We start from the raw sequence: 18,402 nt of genomic DNA, 5'->3' as shown, positions 1-18,402 counted from the left end.
CAAGTCTCTGAATTTCCTTGAGTGGCACAGCCAGAGCCCGACTTGAACCTGATCTAACATCTCCAGAGAGACCTGAAAATAGCTGTGCAGCAAAGCTCGCCAACCTGACAGAGCTTGAGAGGATCTGCAGAGAAGAGAGGGAGAAACTCCCCAAATACAGGTGTGCCAAGCTTGTAGCGTCATACCCAAGAAGACATGTGGCTGTAATCGCTGCCAAAGGTGCTTCAACAAAGTACTGAGTAAAGGGTCTGAATACTTACTGTATGTAAATGTAATATTTCAGTTTAAAAATGTTATACATTTTAAATGTTTTTGAAGAAACAGTTTTTGCTTTGTCATTATGGGGTTTTGTGTGTAGATTGATGAGGGGGGGGCGGCATTTTATCCATTTTAGAATAAGGCTATAGGGGATCACGTGACTCTTGAACGAGATGGCCTGCATGAACTAAGAGCTACGCACAAGTAGTTTCCAATTCCTGATCTTACCTCCACTCCAAGTTCAAACTCCTTTAGCTTTAGTAAAAAAGTCATGGCAGGTACAGAAGACGACACTACAGCTGACGTTTTTACCTAGACTCGAGCGTTAGCAACGAAAAAGCCTCCAAGAAGAAGCTAGCTTCAGAAAAAGCTAGCGCCTTTAGCCAGGAGCAAGAGGACCCGCTCCCCTCCGAGGCCCAACGAATGACAACCTTGCACTCTCTCGAAGACATCCTTTTTGAGTTGAGATCCCAACGTACAGAACTCAACACTAAATTAGATGGCATTAATTCTCAGCTCAGTGTGATAGGGGGCAAGGTGACAATCCTGGAAAACGCTTTGCCTGACATCAACAACAAGATAACCATAAACGCGGGACGCCTGGACGAGGCAGAGGGGCGAATCCTATCCATGCAAAACTTATTGACAGATGCCATGGAAACAATAGCATATGCTAAAAAGAAAATTGAGCATCTGGAAGAGAAAACAGAGGACCTGGAAAACAGGGGGGGAGAGAGAGAGAGAGAGAGAGAGAGAGAGAGAGAGAGAGAGAGAGAGAGAGAGAGAGATCACCGAGCACTGAGGCCCCCACCAGCAGCCAGACAACCACCGCGCCCAATCACCATACGTTTCCTGAGATTCACCGACAAGGAACGAGTCCTACAGGCGGCGAAAAACAACACCATCACAGTGGGAAACGCCAAACGCACTTTACACCAGGACCTGTCAGCTGGAATACGCCGAAAGAGCCGAGAGTTTGACGAGGTGAAGAAATACTCCATTGACCGAGGCATCTTCAGGGGATTCAAATACCCAAACGAGCTCCGGATTCTTCACCAAGGAGCCTTGCGACACTTCAAAAGTCCCGAAGAGGCAAAACGTTTTTTGAAAGACAATCCAAAACGGACCAATGACTAAATGCGATTAATGCTATTACTAAAGGAGGTAAGACAACATACAGTGCCTTGCGAAAGTATTCGGCCCCCTTGAACTTTGCGACCTTTTGCCACATTTCAGGCTTCAAACATAAAGATATAATGCTGTATTTTTTTGTGAAGAATCAACAACAAGTGGGACACAATCATGAAGTGGAACGACATGTATTGGATATTTCAAACTTTTTTAACAAATCAAAAACGGAAAGATTGGGCGTGCAAAATTATTCAGCCCCTTTACTTTCAGTGCAGCAAACTCTCTCCAGAAGTTCAGTGAGGATCTCTGAATGATCCAATGTTGACCTAAATGACTAATGATGATAAATACAATCCACCTGTGTGTAATCAAGTCTCCGTATAAATGCACCTGCACTGTGATAGTCTCAGAGGTCCGTTAAAAGCACAGAGAGCATCATGAAGAACAAGGAACACACCAGGCAGGTCCGAGATACTGTTGTGAAGAAGTTTAATGCCGGATTTGGATACAAAAAGATTTCCCAAGCTTTAAACATCCCAAGGAGCACTGTGCAAGCGATAATATTGAAATGGAAGGAGTATCAGACCACTGCAAATCTACCAAGACCTGGCCGTCCCTCTAAACTTTCAGCTCATACAAGGAGAAGACTGATCAGAGATGCAGCCAAGAGGCCCATGATCACTCTGGATGAACTGCAGAGATCTACAGCTGAGGTGGGAGACTCTGTCCATAGGACAACAATCAGTCGTATATTGCACAAATCTGGCCTTTATGGAAGAGTGGCAAGAAGAAAGCCATTTCTTAAAGATATCCATAAAAAGTGTCATTTAAAGTTTGCCACAAGCCACCTGGGAGACACACCAAACATGTGGAAGAAGGTGCTCTGGTCAGATGAAACCAAAATTGAACTTTTCGGCAACAATGCAAAACGTTATGTTTGGCGTAAAAGCAACAGAGCTCATCACCCTGAACACACCATCCCCACTGTCAAACATGGTGGTGGCAGCATCATGGTTTGGGCCTGCTTTTCTTCAGCAGGGACAGGGAAGATGGTTAAAATTGATGGGAAGATGGATCTAGCCAAATACAGGACCATTCTGGAAGAAAACCTGATGGAGTCTGCAAAAGACCGGAGACTGGGATGGAGATTTGTCTTCCAACAAGACAATGATCCAAAACATAAAGCAAAATCTACAATGGAATGGTTCAAAAATAAACATATCCAGGTGTTAGAATGGCCAAGTCAAAGTCCAGACCTGAATCCAATCGAGAATCTGTGGAAAGAACTGAAAACTGCTGTTCACAAATGCTCTCCATCCAACCTCACTGAGCTCGAGCTGTTTTGCAAGGAGGAATGGGAAAACATTTCAGTCTCTCGATGTGCAAAACTGATAGAGACATACCCCAAGCGACTTACAGCTGTAATCGCAGCAAAAGGTGGCGCTACAAAGTATTAACTTAAGGGGGCTGAATAATTTTGCACGCCCAATTTTTCAGTTTTTGATTTGTTAAAAAAGTTAGAAATATCCAATAAATGTCGTTCCACTTCATGGTTGTGTCCCACTTGTTGTTGATTCTTCACAAAAAATACAGTTTTATATCTTTATGTTTGAAGCCTGAAATGTGGCAAAAGGTCGCAAAGTTCAAGGGGGCCGAATACTTTCGCAAGGCACTGTATAGCCGATATCCAAAGACCCACCCGCCCCACTAAATGTCACTATAGCAGTCCAATCTATATTTATTTTCCTTTAGCTGAGAGGGATAGGCTCTATAGCCTAACCTAGGCCTACTAATGTTTCAGCCTACTGTTATTTCCATGTTTTTTTGTTGCTATTATTACTTGGGGTTCCCTATGTCCTTTGGGGGAGGTATATGTAGGCTGGACTATTGATTTTATTTTGGGGTGTTCAGAAATTGTTGTTTTATGTACACCATTTATTTTCCTTTTATGTGAACGCAGATGTAACTATTATCCACTTTTACCCAGCGATGACTTGCACTAAAGTTCGATTACTGTTCGATGACGATGACTAGTACCTTAAATCTATTGACATGGAACTGCCAAGGTCTAGGGCATGCAATAAAATGGAAAAAGTTACTATGTGCTCTAAAAAAGGAAAAAGCAGACATTGCGCTATTACAAGAGACACACCTCTGTGATGCCGAACATGCCAGACTCCCCAGAGCTTGGGTGGGACAGGTGTATTTCTCATCTTTCAAATCAAACAGTAGAGGCACAGCCATACGTATCCAGAAGAATGTTCCATTCATAATTGACAAAAACATATCTGATCCGGAAGGGAGATTTATTTTGATAACTGGGTCACTGTATGGTCAACCAATTACTATCTTAAACATATACGCCCCTAACACAAGATACTCCTGCTTTCATGTCAAAAATGATAACCCTGTTTAATGAGCATTGTGTTTCCTTTGGCGTGGTGGCCGGAGCTTTTAATTGTACCCTTAACCCAACCCTAGACAAATCAAGTCCCCACCACAAATCCTAGATCTGCAAAGATGTTGAACTCTCTTACTAAAGATATGGGACTGATAGATATCTGGAGAGAGACTAATAGCTCATCTATGGACTATACATACTACTCTAATGCCCATAACACCTACTCCCGTATAGATTACATTTTTATCCCAAAGAGTTTCATAAATTCAGCCACATGTACAATTGGACCCATAGCACTTTCAGATCACGCATTTGTTCACTTCCGCCTGGACCTCTGCAAAAACATCCCGAGGTCAAAGAGCTGGAAATTCAACACCTCCATGCTATCAAATGAAGTGTTCCATACACTGGTAACTACATGGATAGACAACTACACACAAGACAACAAAGATTGTCCTGTTTCTCCGGCCACAATGTGGGACGCTGCTAAAGCCACACTAAGAGGTCATCTAATTGCATATGCTTCCTCTAAGAAAAAAGCAATGGAAGCACACAGGCTAGATCTTGAGAGTGAGCTGGAATGCTGTGGAAAAAATATATAAACAATCCCCAGACAGCACCTCCTGGAGTCAACTTAAAGCAGCCAAAGCCAAACTGAATTTGGACAATGCTCAGGAGATTAAAAAAAAGGTTTTCTTTACTAAACAGAAATACCATGAGTATAGCAATAGGCCCAGTAGATTGCTTGCTTACCAATTAAAAAAGGAGCAGTCAGAGCGTACAATCATGGCTATCCGAACAGCAGAGGACGAGGTCACATATGACCCAAAAAGATCAATTTAACTTTTCATGATTTTTACTGCAAACTATATACCTCTGAGAGAAAACACACGGAGGCAGAACTCCACTCTTTCCTAGAGGGAATCTCGCTACCTAAACTATCAGAGACCGACCAAGAAGATCTCAACTCCCCCTTCACTCCTGAGGAGATCCTGGAGGCAATTACCTCCATGCCACCTAATAAGTCCCCAGGCCCAGATGGATTCCCCAGAGAGTTCTACAAAGCTTTTTGACCCCAGCTCAGCCCTATCTTCATGCCAATGCTGGAGGATTTTTGCAAAAACGGAGTTCTCCCAGACTCAATGCCCACAGCTTGCATTACAGTGTTGCTCAAAAAGGACAAGGACCCCCTATCCTGCTCGTCCTTCCGGCCCATAAGCTTGTTGGATTTCGACTACGAAATAATTACCAAATTGCTCGCCAAAAGACTACACTCTTCTTCCCAAAATAATAAAAGCGGACCAAACTGGATTTATTAGAGACAGATACTCTTCTGAGAACATTCACAGTCTTTTTTATATTATAGATCAAGTAAACGCACAGAAGACCCCTGTCCTGCTGGCTTCACTGGATGCTGAAAAGGCATTTGACAGGATGGAGTGGAGCTTTCTGTTTTCAGTCTTAGAAAGTTCAATATGGGCCCAAATTGTATTAAATGGATTAAATCACTATACTCTCATCCAAATGCCATGGTGACTACTAATGGACTGAACTCTGACAGATTCCCTCTGGAATGGGGCACAAGACAAGGGTGCTCGCTGTACGCCCCTGCTCTACTTGTTGGGGGCGGAGCCTCTGGCAGAGCTGATAAGGAGCAATCCAAATATTATGGGTGGTTCTGCAGGCGGCCTGCAGCACAAGATGTCGCTTTACGCGGATGATGTCTTGCTCTACATATCCAACCCTGAGAACCCTCCCCCCCCTCCCATTTTAGACACAATTGCTCAGTATGGCAAGTTTTCAGGTTATAAGATCAATTTTAACAAATCCACTGTCTGCCAATATTACACTCACCAGCTCTATGAAGACACTATGTCCTTTCCAATGGAAAACACAGGGGTTTCAATACCTTGGGATCTTCATAAAACCAGATCTGAATAGCTTTTTCAAGGAAAATTATCTTCCACTCCTGGATCGAATCAAGAACGATCTCCAAACCTGGATCTCCCTCCCAATTAGCATAGTAGGAAACATTAATGTAATCCGTATGAACGTCCTCTCTAGACTTAACTATTTATTTCAGATGCTCCCATGCTATCTCCCAGTTTCCTTTTTCAAAACAACTAACCAACGCATCACCAAATTTATATGGGACAATAAAAAACCTAGGATCAAGTTCTCCACTCTATCGAAACCTGAATCTAAGGGTGGTCTTGCCCTTCCCTCCCTTCAATTGTACTACTGGTCTGCCCAAATCCGCAACATGCTAACATGGATCACAAACAGACAAGAGTCAACGTGGATTCAGATAGAAGCCTAATCCTGTGGTTCATTGCCCTTAAGTTCAATTATATTCATTAATAACTTTAGTGAAGTTGGCAACATAGCCAAAACCTTTGTGATTTACAGCACCCTACTAGCGTGGACAGACTGTAAGAAATACCTGGGCATTTCCTCCCAAATATGTTCTCACTCGTCTATAGTAGGCAACCCAGACTTGCCAAAAGCCCTGAGGGATGCCAACTTTAATCTTTGGCATACTCTAGGAATCAGGACCTTTTCAGACCTATTTCATTAGAAAACCACTACACTGAAATCCTTTCAAGAGCTCTGCAGTTAATTCAATGTGCCAAGATCCCATTATTTTTTTTTATATATCTTCAAATTAGACAGGTAATTTCCTCATTTACTTCCAAGAGGAGGTTTAGAACTCAGTTGAATGAAGTTGTCACAGCACAATCCATTAAAGGCAAAATATATATAAATATTCTGAGAAAGGAGGCTCCTCCTTTACTCCTTTGAAAATAATCTGGGAAAAGGACCTTGGTCTGACTATCAGTGATGAGCTATGGGCCGGAGGTTTGCAACAGGGTATACTGCACCTCTACTAATGTAAAAATGAAATAATCTAATTACAAATGTTTGTACAAATATTATTACACTCCTTTGAGACTCATAGAATGAAAACAGATATGTCTCCTAACTGTAAAAGATGTACCTCTGAAAGTGGAACCTATATGCATGTATTTTGGAGCTGTAGAGAGATTGCCAGATTTCTGCTGCACAGAAAATACTAGATGTACAGTTTGATATGACCCTGTGTATCTATCTTCTTAATGCCCAGCAGGACTTTGTTCTTGATCCTGACAGAGAAAATGTGCTTATGACTATTACATACTTTGCTAAGAAATGTATTCTTCTATTGTGGGCCTCTAATACCCCTCCTACATTTAAAATGTGGATTGACCAGATTGTTGACTCTCTTGAAAAGCTCACTTATGACCTCCACAAGAGACAGCCCAAGTTTGATAGACTCTGGTCTCCACTATTCAACTATATTTCAAACTGGACAGAGTGAACGGGGTGATTAGGGAAATGAGCAGATACATGTTATGTAAGGTGCTGTAAAATCTAAAAACAAATTCTTGGCTTAATGCGCGCTAAATAGCGGTTCAATCGGTGACGTCACTTGCTCTGAGACCTTGAAGTAGTAGTTCCCCTTGCTCTGCAAGGGCGGCGGCTTTTGTGGAGCGATCGATAACGATGCTTCGTGGGTGACTGTTGTTGATGTGTGCAGAGGGTCCTTGGTTCGCGCGAGGGGACGGTCTAAATTTATACTGTTACATATGGGTGTGAATGTATGTATATGTGTACGTGTAACAGTTGTTAAAGTACTATGTGAATTTCACCAGGTTCATATATCAATATGTTGTGTTGATTTGTTATGCATGCCTGCATCCTGGGAGAAGGGGAGTGTGTACTTACGTTTTGCCCGGCGTGCTCGTGCTCAAATCATTTTGATGCACTGAGAGAGGTAGGCACGCTTTTTCTGTCTTCAGAAAAGTTTGATTCTTTTAAGTACAAAGTCATACACACAGTGTTTTGTTTTGAATAATGATGTATATTTAGAGGTTACTCATAAGTGGATGGTATTGTTAAGATGCACTTGTAATTGTACTTTTTAGGATGATATCAACATTCTGAATTCAACATGTAGTTAATAGCTAGCTAAGGTATTAGCAGGCTATTGTATGTGAACGATGGCTAGCTCCTCGAATGATCCCAGTCCCTCCTATTGTGCATCTGTTGTAGAAAGAGGCGACGATTCTCAGAACAGATGTGCTCTACAAATGTTTTATTTCCTTTTGGATGCAGGTATGTGGTTCTATCAATGTAAAATATGTTATGTATAATAAGGAGAGAGTGTATTAATTTTTGTATTCCAAAATCATTTTGATGCACTGAGAGAGAAAGAGGCGACGATTCTCAGAACAGATGTGCTCTACAAATGTTTTATTTCCTTTTGGATGCAGATGCAGGATGCAGAGAGTGAGTTCTGCTTGATTAAAACTACCTGATCTCCAAAGTCCACGTTTATAGTCTCTATCAACCACACACAACGCAGAGTTACAGCGGTGCAGTATAGCACCGGCTACATACGTATGTGTATGTGTGTGTGTATATAGACATGTGTCTATATATGTGTATGTATAATTAAAATATATAATAATAATAACAATACAAATTCAATTGAAATAAAAAATATTGTAATTTTTTTTTAAATCATTTTTTTTTATTATTTTAATTTGAATTATTATTATATATTTTAATGTTGTTTTTAAAGCCTGTCACATCTGTGAATGTGGAATGTGTTTTGTTGGTTGATTGAAAAACAAGAAAACTTAATAAAACTTTAAATTGAAAAAAGAATTTTTTTTTTATTTTGACCTTTATTTTACTAGGCAAGTCAGTTAAGAACAAATTCTTATTTTCAATGACGGCCTAGGAACAGTGGGTTAACTGCCTGTTCAGGGGCAGAACGACAGATTTGTACCTTGTCAGCTCGGGGGTTTGAACTTGCAACCTTCCGGTTACTAGTCCAACACTCTAACCACTAGGCTACGCTGCCGCCCCGAATAAGGCTGTAACGTAACAAAATGTGGAAAAAGTCAAAGAGTCTGAATACTTTCCAAATGCACGGTCACAAGGCATATGAAATAACGGGTTATAGAGGTTGTAGGTTGTAATATGGCTTTTTTTTCTGGCTTCCCCGTGATTTTACCTATGCACCCAGTGGCGACACGTCATTCAGGACAGGTGGGGCTTGCCTGTTTTGCATGTTATTTTTCCATTAATACGTGTCGCATATCAGTTTGCAAACAATGTAAAAAAAAAAATGTAATTGAGTTAATAAAGCCGCATCCAAAATGGTCTCTTTTTTGTTTTCTTGAGTAAGGCAGCTCCAAAATGCAGGTGTTTCAGCCTAGCTCAGTGCATTCTGTGGTGGTGGGATAAGCCAGCAGAAAATATGGAGCGTTGCGCCGTGATTGGCTCAGTGTTCTGTCACTCATGAGGACACTACATCACCACCAAGTCTAAGGGGAGACCTCAAAAATCGAGCCCCTTGGGTGGCGCCATAGAGTTACATTAGAAATGCTGATCCAAGAAGGCTCAAGGTCATTGGCCACAGATAAAATTATGTCAAATCAGTTATATGTACAGTAGATTTGATTGGCTGATCATGTCAACATCATACTTTCAAAATCTTGGCTGGCAGTCATTATGAATCAAGTCGACAAAAATCCCCAGAAAGTAATCTGCTAAAATCAACACTGCATTTAAAAAAAAATTGTATTCACCTTTATTTAACCAGGTAGGCTAGTTAAGAACACGTTCTCATTTGTAACTGCGACCTGGCCAAGATAAAGCAAAGCAGTTAGACACATACAACATCACAGAGTTACACATGGAATTAACAAACATACATGCATGCACCTCTACTGTATGTGTGTGATTTGGGGTCTATCTCTTCCACAGAGAAGCAGGTCCATTTCTCTAGTGGGCCTGTCCATGGTCAATATTCCTGTTTACCAGCTCTGGTCAATGCTATGGTGACCCACTTTACCAATGACGAGAAGATGGTGGCTTGAATGGTTTAAGGCAGCCCCAAGAACAGCACAGACATTGAAAGGGATAAGGCGTGGGTCAACTTTTAGCTGCTTGTATTGAGTTAGGGCTGTGGCAGTCATAACATTTTATCCGCAGGCTATTGTCATGCAAAATACTGCCAGTCTCACGGTAATTGACCGTACATGACATATTACTGTGTAGCCTACTGTTCAGACGCTACTGACATAAGTTGGCAGATCGGCTGCTCCATGACGCTTGTTGGGGCGTTGTGTGGATCATAGAGCAAATCGTGTTCGGGAGAGTATCATCTTTGCATAAATGGTTCATAACAGGTTGCAGGCCAAACCATTCGGATGATACAGATTATTTTGTTAGAAGACCGATCGACTCTAGGGCCGCAATGAAAAAGTACCTAGCTACGTTAGCTAACTAGTGAAACGTTTTTCACACTGCGTAATGAATGCCTTTTTTGATGACCGTTGATGGTTGCTATGGGAACCACACTGGCAGTTGCGGGAAAACCTGATGTGCGGGAAATCCTTCGAAGTTTGGACAACGCTGTGATTTATTGCTACTGTTGCAATATTCATCTCATTCTCTATGTTTGCACCATTGTTGCAAATGTTATATTGCACAATAAAGTATTAACCATGCAGCTGTGCACAGCCGCACACTCCTCCTCCACGCTGGCCATGTTCTATTCAAACTATTGTTCTCTATTCTATTATGCCCTGGCAGGCCTGTTCCATCATTGAGCCTAGTCTCATCTGTTGGACTCAGGGATTAGTGGCCACATGACTAGTCAGCCTTCACGGTCGCTGGAGTGTGTTTCGTTATTCAGGCTCTCCCGGTTTGGAGCAGGGCAGGGGCATTCATTCGCAGCTATTTTATTTAGTTTGAACAACCGACTTCGAATTATATAAAATCACGTAAACTTTCTTTCAATTATTTGCATGGTCGAGGCTCTTTCTGTTTGCGCGTAGCCTATCTCTCGATTGGGTAAAGAAAGGAGCGCGTAATCCATTTCAGCCATGGCGCAGGGCATAACCGGAGAGAAGTATTGGGAGGATAGAGTAGCCTTCGAAACAGAAGGAGCAGGTCAAGAAGTTGTAGAATATGGTGATGTTTTGGAGCTTAATCGATTTGACGGACTACCCTACTCCTCTCGATATTACACATTACTGAAGGAAAGAATGGATCTGCCAGTTTGGAAAGCCAAGTGTGATTTCATGGACAAGCTGGCCAACAGACAGTTTATTATTGTCTCTGGCACGGCAAGAACTGGCAGAAGCTCTCAGGTGAGTTGATTACTCTCTGATAATAACTAGGTTTTATCTCACAAAAATATGTGTGTAATGCAGTTACTATTGACTGCATCCCCAAAATCTTTCCTTTCTCCCAAAGGGTGCACTTGTTCAATTACCATAATGAATTTGAAAGAAAAGGACTGGTATAAGAAATAGGCCTATGGTGGAATCTCCCTCTAGCCCACGCCCATACTAATTCAATATTTTAGTGGGGAGTACTGAACCGGTGCACACTTCAGGAGAAAAGAGAGATGTTCAAACTGGTAAGTGAAATGAGGGGTTTTGGGTTTAACGCTCTAATTATGACTGAAGGACGTGATTAGAAAGGATAATCTGTTGTGGCAGTATGTTTCATGTTCTTATCTTTCCCTCCTGTGGCATGCTCAGATCCCCCAGTGGTGTGCAGAGTTCTGCCTGGCTGTCCAGTACCAGAATGGCATGGTGGTGTGCACCCAGGTCCACAGGCAACATACAGTGGATCTGGCCCTGCGTGTCGCTGATGAGATGGACGTCAACATCGGCCATGAAGTGGGCTACAGCATCCCCCTAGAGACATGCTGCTCTGGTGACACTGTTCTCAGGTCTGTAAACACTATTACACACATTGCTCACACACCAATTCACAAACACACACACACACACTCTTTTTCTAATACACACTCACACACTTACATCACCCCCCTCACCACCCCCCACCTTCTTGGTGGCTGTCGTTTCTTTTTTTAAAGAACTGAACAAAAGAGTTGAGGAGCCTCTTTTCTTGGGGCTCCCCTGCAGCTGCCCAGCTCTCACTCTGACCATATGCCACGCTCCCGTGTCTCTCACTGCCATAAGTCAGCCGGGGAACAAAGACCCAAGGCAAACTAAGAAAACAGGCAGACAGGGAGACCTAATGAATCCACTGACTAGACTAATAACTACACTCTTAGAAAAAAAAGGTTGCTATCTAGAACCTTAAAGGGTTCTTCGACTGTCCCCATAGGAGAACCCTTTAAAGAACCCTTTTTGGTTCCAGATAGAATGATTTTGGTTCCAGGTAGAGAATCCTTTTGGGTTCCATGAAGAACCCTTTCCACAAGGGTTTTACATGGAATCCAAAATGGTTCTACCTGGAACCAAAAAGGATCCTACCTGGATCCAAAAAGGGTTATCCTATAGGGACAGCCAAAGAAACCTTTTTCTAAGAGTAAGGGTTTACCTTTACATTTCTATCGAGCAATCTGTAACACTTCAGCGATACAGATTGAATAGAGCCCTAAATTACACAAAGTAGCCAAGCACAGCAGCTTCATTAAGGACCCTTCCAGGAGGACGGCTTTTCATCTCCTAATACGTCATGTTGTCTTACACCTTTGGCTTTAATTTGCAATTAGAATGGATTGATTTTATGTTTTTGTAAATAGAGTGTATGTACTTGATAAATCACTTTAGTAGAACTTTATCAACACATATGCTACTCCCACAAAATGTTACCCTACACCTGTTTGCGACCATGTCTGTTTATGTATGTTTGTGACCATTTTCTTCTTCACCACCCCAGGTACTGCACTGATGACATGCTGCTCAGAGAGATGATGTCAGACCCCATGCTGGAGCACTACGGTGTCATCGTCATCGACCAAGCCCACGAGAGGACGGTCAGTACAGATGTTCTACTGGGCCTTCTCAAAGACATCACCCTGCAGAGGCCCGAGCTCCGCGTGGTGCTCCTCACAGCTACACACCCAGGACCCAAACTACTGGGCCACTACAAGAATGTCCCACTGATCCAGCTGGAGGGGGTATGTTCAGCGGAGGTGGTGTATACTGGTACCAGCCACAAGGACTACTTCTGCTCTGCCCTGCGTCTGGTTCTGGAGATACACCACTCCCAAGAGGAAGGGGATATAGTCGTGTTTTTGGCCACAACTCAAGTAAGATCTTCTTAAAATGTCATATCCTAGTCTACAGTCTGGGAACGTGGAAGAAGCCATACCATGGCAACTGTTGCTTCGACAACAGCATTACTCAACCTTCTCTTGTGTTTTATTAGGAGATAGATCTTGCCCGTGATATTCTCCTTCGCGAGGAGGCCAATATACCCACACATCTAGGGGAACTTCTCCCTATCTCGGTGCACCCTGGGCTGGGTGGAACTCTGCCCATGCCGGGTGAAGAGGAAGGCCGGTGCAGAAGAGTATTCCTCACCTCCAGTCCAAATGAAGACCTCTTTTGGGCTGTGCACATGCTGAACTTTGTCATTGATGCCGGTGTCCAGAAAAGAAATGTGAGTAACTTATTGCTGAATAGTTATTTTAAGCAAACCTTTCTACCCCTTTTTGGCAACAATATTGTAATAAATGGTAATTAGTGGGGGGGGGGGGGTTCCTCGTGTTATAGGTTTATAACCCTAGGATCAGGGCGAACTCAGTCGCCATTCAACCTATCAGTCGGATCCAAGCAGAAAGCCGCAAACAGCTTGTAGGACCAACAGGTATGACGAAGACTGAAATCAGTAACAAAGTCCAGGTATTGAAGTCACACAGTTTGGAGGGTCATGTGTTCTTGCTAACCTGAGAGCATCATTTCCCGCAGGGAAGAGTTTTTGTCTGTACCCAGAGGACACACCCCTGCCCAGTGAGACACGCCCCCACATCCTTGAGTCTGACATCACATCCACAGTGCTCTTCCTGAAGAGGATGGACATCGGCGGTCTGGGCCGCTGTGACTTTATCGACAGGCCAGGTACGGCAAGACAGGCTGAACACGTACAGGCTCTTTCTTCAACATAACTTTTTTTTATTGTATCTACAGTACATATGTGACAGGGCAGCTAAATGTATACAAACTGAGTGGAGTGATACATCAGCAAAATTAAATTACATTGTTAATGCACAAGGCAATAATGTTGTTTTGTATTTAAGTTTTTGAGCTCCATGCATCCTGTAGAGAGACACATTTTGGGTTGAGCTCAGTTATTTCGTTTTTTCCCGTGTGTCCAGTACAAACAGGCCTGTTGTGTGGTATTGGGTTCTATTGGAGGTCGGTGAGGCATGCGTTAGCTGAGCTGACAAGCACTGTTCTACGGCCAATGTTTGGAGAGCTGGCCTAGTGATGCCGCAGCAGCCATAGAGGTCTAACACTCATTAACGATGAGTTTAGTCATGCTCTCTCTCTGTGTGTGTGTGTGTGTGTGTGTGTGTGTGTGTGTGTGTGTGTGTGTGTGTGTGTGTAAGCCCTGCCAAGCACTACAGCGTAATGATCATGTGCAGCTGAGCAATGTGGACATTTCACTATAAGCCCCATGATTGAATGACATTGATTGAAAGCGTGTGTTGATGGGTGTGATGTTATAATTATTATTATTATTATGTTTCTGATGTTGTGATGCTGTTTTTCAGGATTAGACTATCACCATAATGATCATAACGGGACAGTACATTTGAGATGTTTATTTCCCTGTATACTGTAGCTTTTTTCTTGTTGAAAACAATGTTACATCCAAAACCCTCAGTGTAAAGCAAAGCCTCTCAGAACATTTATTTTGCATAGTGATGCACAGCTGATATTAGGATATTGAGGACTTAAATGTCAATCAGTTTAGCCTGCTTGCTGGTTGTACCTTGAAAATAATCTGTTTTACAAGGTTGTAATCACATAATTTACAGATGACTTTCTTTACAAAGTCAGATACTTCACAATTCTGTCACGCACAATTCGATTCATTTCCGTGGTGGTGTTATTTCCACCAGATCCTGAGGGTCTGATGCAGGCCTTGGAGGAACTGGACTATCTAGCAGCCCTGGATGACGATGGGAACCTGTCGGAGATCGGCATCATCATGTCTGAGTTCCCCCTGGAGCCCCAGATGGCCAAGACACTACTGGCCTCCTGCGAGTTTGACTGTGTCAACGAGGTGGTCACCATCGCCGCCATGCTGACAGGTGTGTGGGACTTCAACTTATGCTCTGTGGTCTGTATACCACATGAAAGGTTTGTGTTAACACACACCACCACCATGCTGTGGTCATGCTTGCACACCTCATACAAAGTGAAGTCACGTCAATCCTCACATATACTTCATAATGTACAATATTAGTGTGCTAACCCCTTCTCTGACGCTGCCCCTCTTAGCACCAAGCTGCTTTCTGGTCCCCTCAAGGGAGTTGAGGCTAGAGGCCTCTCAGTGTCACCTGAAGTTCCAGCACCCAGAGGGAGACCACTTCACCCTCATCAACATCTACAAGGCTTTCAAACAGAACCAGCAGGAGCCCTGTGAGTTCACATAGGCATACCTGTAGCCACAGTACATACAACCAGCTTTAAAAAATATTTTAAAAAATAAGGATAACATTGGCTATTGACCCTAAAACCCTCATTTACTCTCTGGTTTGGCATTTTCCAGTTGTCAGTGTGGAGAAGTGGTGTCAGGATTACTTCCTGAGTCTGTCTGCCCTGCAGACGGCTGATGCTATCCGCTCTGAGCTGACTGACATCCTGAGGAGGATAGAGCTGCCTGTCTCCATGCCTTCCTTTGGCTCCAAGGGAAACACTCTCAACATTAAGAGAGCGCTGCTAGCTGGCTTCTTCATGCAGGTACAGTAATATGGCTTCGCTTCTACCATTAGTTATCTATTGATAACTGTTTACTACTAAGAAACTTGAAAGATACAATCTACCTTTTACTTCCTCGTATCATTAGCAAGAGCAGTGTGCGGGTTTCTCTTTTCTTTGAAGTTATCACATTGTTCCCATGCACCTGCAAAAAAGTGATTATAAAAGACATACTGTTATGACTTTCAGGTGGCAAGGGATGTGGATTCATCAGGGAATTACTTCATGTTGACACACAAGCACGTGGCCCAGATCCACCCTTTCTCTGCCTACGGCACCAAGACACCCAAACTGGGCCTGCCGGAGTGGGTCCTCTTCCATCAGTACTCCTTCTCAGAGGACAACTGCATCCGCACCGTGTCCCACATATCCCCAGAGGAGTAAGTGGATTAGAGGTGGAGGATGTTCTTTGAACTTTGTTCAAAAAGGGCTTTGTTGATGTGAAGTAACCATTTGCAAAAGATATACAGCAACAAAATCATCCAAACATAAAAAAATATATAAATATAGTATATTAAAAGATAATTAAATAAAATACAAATATATGAATAGGTTAGAACTGTGTCTAGCTTGTAACCTCCAATAGATACATTTACTTAGACATTTACTTCAGGGAGCGACAAGAGTTCCCACACACTGCTTTCCTTTTTGCACCACGCTCTTCACCATGGCACATTAGAGTCAGATTGTAACGGGCGGGGGTTTTCTTAATCCTGCCCTGCAGTATCAGCTGGTTAAACAGGGATTAGGGATAGCACAGCTACAGAGAGGATGCTGGTTTAATGGGGACTGTTAATGACAGAGAAGGCTCGGCAGCCTTCACATGCCGTGTTAGGTTACACTCTGAAATGTTTTTTTGTTGTTGTTTTTTAATCGCTCAAATGTTTACCAAATGGTGCTGCTGGCAACTGTTAGACTGATGTTACAGTAAGTGCTCTTTCCAACAAAGAGATTGGGTGTCATTCATAGATCCTTGATGGATGAATTTTGGTCAATTGCAGTGAACATTGGGAGATTCTCGTTCTTTGGTCTATGATAATCAAACTAATTTCAATTCCCTCTCACTGTAATTCAAATTAATTTCAGGTTGCACTCCATAATTGCAGTTGACCCAATGTTCCCGTGCTATGTTAAATTCAAGTGCAAATAAATAAGACAATACTTACTGTGAAATCAGAACAAGAACCAAATGAATAAAAAGGCAAATATATCAGAGAATATTGGGTTGACTCGCCCAATGTCCAACTCCATGTTCACCAATGACTCCCTCCCTCTACCCAGGTTCATTCAGATGGCTCCACAGTACTTCTTCTTCAACCTGCCTCCCAGCGAGAGCAAGGACATCCTCCAGAACATCTTAGACAATGGAGCTGAACACTACAAAGCAAAGAAGCTTCAAAAGAGCCCCAGCCTAGAGAGCATACCAGAAGTCACCGCCAGTTGTGTCATACAGTGATTGTGAAGGCCTTGGTTGAGAATGTCTTGGGAGGCATAAACTCCCTACTCATTCCCCAGTACTGTATTATATGATCATTTTCACCAGTGTTACCTTTCAGTCATCTCATCACCAGTGTTACTTTTCAGTCATCTCATCACCAGTGTTACTTTTGAGTCATTGAAACTAAGAATAATGTTAATGTCAGGCTATTAGTTAATTACTGGAATTGAATTATGGGAAGAAAAGTGACACTATCTGTCCAGATTGCCAATGTGTTAGTTTTAGCAATATTTATATAGGCATCCTTTCTAGTCAATGTATATTTCATTTATAGAGCCCTACGTATGTACAGGGATGTACATTGTTTCTTGGAACTTGCCGTTTAATAATAAACAAACCACTAAAAATGCATGTTTGAAGAGTACTTAGCCTAAATGCAAATCTAGGGCTCTATTCAATCTGTATTGCGAAAGTTCAGTATTACAGTGTGATTTAAATGTAAAGGCAATGTTCCCGCACTAGAGAATGCATTCAAGGTAAATGCTGCAAATGTCAGCTCAATCGGAAATGACCTTTACATTTCTATCGCGCAATCTGTAACGCTTCAAATATATATATTTAGTCAGTCCAAAAGCAAAAAAAACAGCTTAGACACTTAACCCCGTATTCTTTACACTTTGCCCTTATCCTCCACTGCTCAGTTGGACCATTTCCCTTACCTTTCTGTTAAATGACTCTAGGCTGTCATAGTGCATAAAATGTGTGTCCCAGACGGATTAGCACAGAGGAGCAGAAACAGAGTAGCACAGGGACATCATTTGGGTTTGTTTCTCCATCTGCTGTGAAGAGAGAAGGGATAGGTGGGGTGGGGGTGACCTAATTCAGGGACACTGCATTACAGTATTGTAGCTACATGAGGCATTACAGCACCATGTGACCTCTTTAGTCCTGCATACATAAGATCCAGGGCATTTTATATACAGACAGAAATAAGTTGAACTTCTTGGCACTAAGGTTGGCGTTGTGTAGTAGTGTTCATACACTGTCGTTACCAAAGTGAACCAAGACAAGGTGATTAGAAATATATACTAACCTTTATTTCAAGTCAAGGCAAACATGCAGGCACACATATTCAAACATAAATACCACAACCATTACAAATTATCCTTTGAATTAATCGTTTGCATTCAACATTGCCTGCAGGCTATTGCACATTTTCACTTTGAAATGTTGTAACATTAACTTCATTTCAGCTTCCGCAACTTGTTTCTTCAAAGCAGTTACTATAATTCAGGTTTATAAAACTGTTACGAATCCCTTTTGGCCCGACAGTCTAGGGCTCAATGTGGTAGTAAGGCACAGCT

The 18,402-nt window shown here is 42.4% G+C and overlaps 1 protein-coding gene across 1 annotated transcript; it reads left to right on the top strand.

Annotated features, from left to right (window-relative positions):
- Window positions 1–10,343: 10,343 nt before the first annotated feature.
- dhx32b (DEAH (Asp-Glu-Ala-His) box polypeptide 32b) lies at window positions 10,344–17,447 on the top strand. Its single transcript, XM_020493921.2, has 11 exons — window positions 10,344–10,998; window positions 11,395–11,588; window positions 12,548–12,920; window positions 13,040–13,273; window positions 13,387–13,480; window positions 13,582–13,731; window positions 14,739–14,930; window positions 15,121–15,261; window positions 15,392–15,582; window positions 15,790–15,980; window positions 16,882–17,447. The coding sequence occupies exons 1-11, from the start codon at window positions 10,732–10,734 to the stop codon at window positions 17,054–17,056; spliced, it is 2,202 nt and encodes a 733-aa protein (XP_020349510.1). The 5' UTR covers window positions 10,344–10,731; the 3' UTR covers window positions 17,057–17,447.
- The last annotated feature ends 955 nt before the right edge of the window (window positions 17,448–18,402 follow it).

Source organism: Oncorhynchus kisutch, linkage group LG11 (assembly GCF_002021735.2).
Source record: "Oncorhynchus kisutch isolate 150728-3 linkage group LG11, Okis_V2, whole genome shotgun sequence".
Taxonomy (NCBI): domain Eukaryota; kingdom Metazoa; phylum Chordata; class Actinopteri; order Salmoniformes; family Salmonidae; genus Oncorhynchus; species Oncorhynchus kisutch.
This window is presented reverse-complemented; position numbering and strand designations above follow the sequence as displayed.